Source organism: Lepisma saccharinum, chromosome 28, assembly GCF_977018435.1.
Source record: "Lepisma saccharinum chromosome 28, izLepSacc3.1, whole genome shotgun sequence".
Taxonomy (NCBI): Eukaryota; Metazoa; Arthropoda; class Insecta; order Zygentoma; family Lepismatidae; genus Lepisma; species Lepisma saccharinum.
The window spans coordinates 46,423,451-46,426,956 of NC_139256.1; the positions used below are offsets into that span (position 1 = coordinate 46,423,451).

General features: G+C 38.8%; 1 protein-coding gene across 1 annotated transcript; it reads left to right on the plus strand.

Annotated features, from left to right (window-relative positions):
* The first annotated feature begins 1,538 nt into the window (after positions 1-1,538).
* LOC145980937 (TNF receptor-associated factor 4-like) lies at positions 1,539-2,735 on the plus strand. The gene has a single exon (XM_083114022.1). It carries the CDS (start codon positions 1,539-1,541, stop codon positions 2,733-2,735), a length of 1,197 nt encoding a protein of 398 aa, XP_082970148.1.
* The last annotated feature ends 771 nt before the right edge of the window (positions 2,736-3,506 follow it).

The following is a 3,506-nucleotide window of genomic DNA, read 5'->3' on the forward strand; positions in this document are numbered from 1 at the left end:
GTCTAAATAATACTTAGTAGAAAAATCAAATTTGTGCAAGTGAAAGATATTTCAATTTTTTTTTATTTATTTTTTTTTTTTTTTTTGCGAGTGATCATTCAAGGGTTTTACTGTTTGTGTTATTTGCAATTTTACTTTCGGGTTAATCTGTCAGAACAACCGAATCCAAAAAACCAGACAAAGTTAATAATTAGCAAATAAAGAAAGGAAAAACGAAGGTCACAAGCTACAAGAAGGTGTAGGCATCATATTCTGCTAAGCTTCCTCGTGGCAACTCCCGCACGATGGCCGTTGGTGTAAGATGTTATATTTGGGGCTGGAGGAAGAGTGACAACTTTTCACCTGAGATTTCGGCCTGTGCATGGGACCGGTGGCCATCCAACATCGTGAAGAAATTTGGGAGCTACGAATGAGTAATGTCAGCCGGTTAGAGAAACAATGAAGGGTGTAGGGTTCGTCGTTCTGACCACACGCCACCTAATAACTGGTTGGCTGATCTTTCTTCTCGGCAGGTGGATGTAAGGCCTGAGATCGGTAGGTAGGCCCTGATTCTCAAAGCCTGTTGCGCCATCAGTTATTACATTGAATTAGATTGTTGTTTTAAGTCTACATTTGAAACAAGGGTTAATCGGGATTGGACCTACAGTTTGAAGTGGGATCCGAACCACTATGTATCGAAAACGGGACCCCTTGATTACAAGGCGACGACGTTACCACTGCGCCATTTAGGAAGCACAAAATATCATATTTATTATTATTATCAATATTCCTCGCGGCAACAACGAATCTTCATGTAGTGAGGAAACTTCAATATGTAGTATTAAATTGTATTAACAATTTAGTTCGCACTGAAGTATCTAAAAAGTTAATAAACCGGTACGGTTCTTGGCATTTCTGACGAGACTGAACGGTCCATTTCGAGCACTCAATATTGTACTTCACAGGAATATGTTAATAAAATTTACAGTGAAATATTGTACAGATTGTAGAACTATTGTTATTACAATTATATCTCCATAGAGGTGCTATATTATTCGTATTCATTCTTAATGATTTGAATAAATCTTGAAACATACTTTCTATTTCTCTCGTTTCAGATCAACGGCTTCTTTTCATTTCTCATCTCAGGATTGTAGAACGTGTTGATGAAGACGTTCTACCAAGAGACTAGAAAAAGTAAACGTTAGAAAAGACTTATCTCCAGTCAGCAGCCATACTGTGAAGATCGTGTTGAGATAATTTCTCAGGAGCTCCATTACTTGCATGCAAGGTTTTGCGTCAGGCCGTGACTATAGCTAGGGAGAATGCCAACAGCAGCCTACATGACCTGTTCCTTTTGTGGGAAAGAAGTGGAGGAGGAAGAATTAGAAAATCATCAGTTGATCTGCAGAGTTGAAGAAGTTGAATGTGGGAATGAGTGTGGGTTTAAACTCCCACGTCAAGTCCTGATCCAACATGTGAATGAGAGTTGCAGAAAAAGAAAAGTCGTGTGTGATCTGTGTAGGGAGATATTTTTACAAGAGGAAATAGAAGAGCACATGGGCCAGTGTTCACAACAGGTTGCGGTATTCATACTGGAGAGTGGTGAACAAATCGATAACTCTAGTTTGTCCGAACACGTGGACCAAGATGGTTCCAAAGCATCATCAACGTACAACAAACATGAGATGAAATCTGAAATGTGCGTCCATTCCTGCGACATGTTTCTGAAGGAAGTGAAACCAGAGGATATGGATATTTGTCTGAAAGAGGAGTGCAACATGTCTGAAGTGGAGTGCGTGTTTTGCGATTCGTTCGTGCCGGAGGATTCGTTTGTTAAACACTACGGCACCTGTGAATCAGCACTTGTACGCTGTGCCAATAAATGTGGAGAAAAGAAGGCGAGGAAGGAACTTAGTGAACACTATCAAAACGAGTGCCCGAAAGCACTGGTACCGTGTGAGCATTGTGAGAAGAAAGTCGAGAGACAGTTGTTGGAGGATCACCACGCAGAATGCGTGAAGTTCCCAATTCCTTGTCCTGAAAGTTGTGGTGTTGAAGTTGCAAGAGAAGACGTGGAACGACATTTGGATGAAGAATGCCAGAAGCTCTTTGCTGCGTGTGCTTACAAGGAGATGCAGTGCTGCTATGAAGGTTTTCCTGCAGGGATGATGCATCACATGAAGAAAGAGATGCATCATCACTTGGAACTAACGAGAAGTGTCATCGGTAAGCTCTGTTGCAAAGTTGAAAATTTGGAAATGAAATTGGAGAGTGAGAGTAAAAGAAATGAAGAATTGCAGACGAAGCTAATGGTACTAAGACTTGGGAGTTTCTTGTGGAAAGTGGAAAACATAGCTGAGGAGATAGAAAAAGCTAAGAACAATAGAGATCTGAGAATATTCAGTCCCCCTTTCTACAGCGGTAAACAAGAGTACAAACTGAGAGTGATCTTGTACCCTGATGGTTATCTTACTAAAAACAAAGGCTATTTTTCACTTTACATTCAAGCATTGCCAGGAGAATGTGATTCTCTCTTGGAATGGCCCTTCCCAAAACTTGTAAAGATTCGATTAGCTGAACAAAGAACGCGAGACGAGGACATTGTTGATAGTATTGGTGGTTCCTTGATTAAACCACAGGAAGATGAATTTTATATTTTACACAGTTTTCCTCAATTTGTCTCTCACGAAGTACTCAACAGCAAAAGTTACATTGTAGACAATGCGATTTTTCTGGAAGTATCTGTGGAATAGTGTTATTAAAGCCGAAAAACATGTTGTAATAAGTATGGTGCTGCAGATTGTAGAGCTCGATATAGTTTCCTGTGTAGGAAATGTATAGTGTTTCAAAAGCTGGCCAACAGTAACGTTGATTACTTATAACACGTAAAGTAGATATATTTACACCAGGTTTTCTGCATTATGAAGCCACATAAAGTGAAAAATATTTTCGTACTTTTGATTGCCAATTCATTCAATATAAGAAATTCTAGAAATTCATTAAAAGCTCAATTCGGAATGATTTCTTCCAGATTGTAATTTCGGAAGAGACTATCAGGCCATAAGTCACTTTCTAGTGAGTTGTGATGCTAATTTGTGGTTTGTGTCCAGTGGAGCTCATGTACATCATTTGATGGGTTTGGAAATATTGCGTTAAGTGGAAAAGTTACAATTTTACATGCGATTGCACTGTAAGCACTGAGTACATACTTGAATCTGCTTACAAAACTCGCTCAACTACTAAAGCGTTCCAACATTTTCAGGTGCCTGAAGAATGGCTTGCAAATAGACGGCTCTAAATTTATGTAATTTAACGCGGCAAGAAAAAAAATATTTTCCCCCACCCCTCCTAATGTTTCAAAGAGTTTAATGCCACTCTATTTTCCATAAGACTTGTGTGAGTTTCGTTTCAGAAACTCGAAAAGTACACTATAATAAGAAAAAAAAACATTACCTAAGGGACATACTTTCAAGAGTGAAAATGAAAAATTTAAAATTTAATTCATTTGATGTACTTTATGTTTC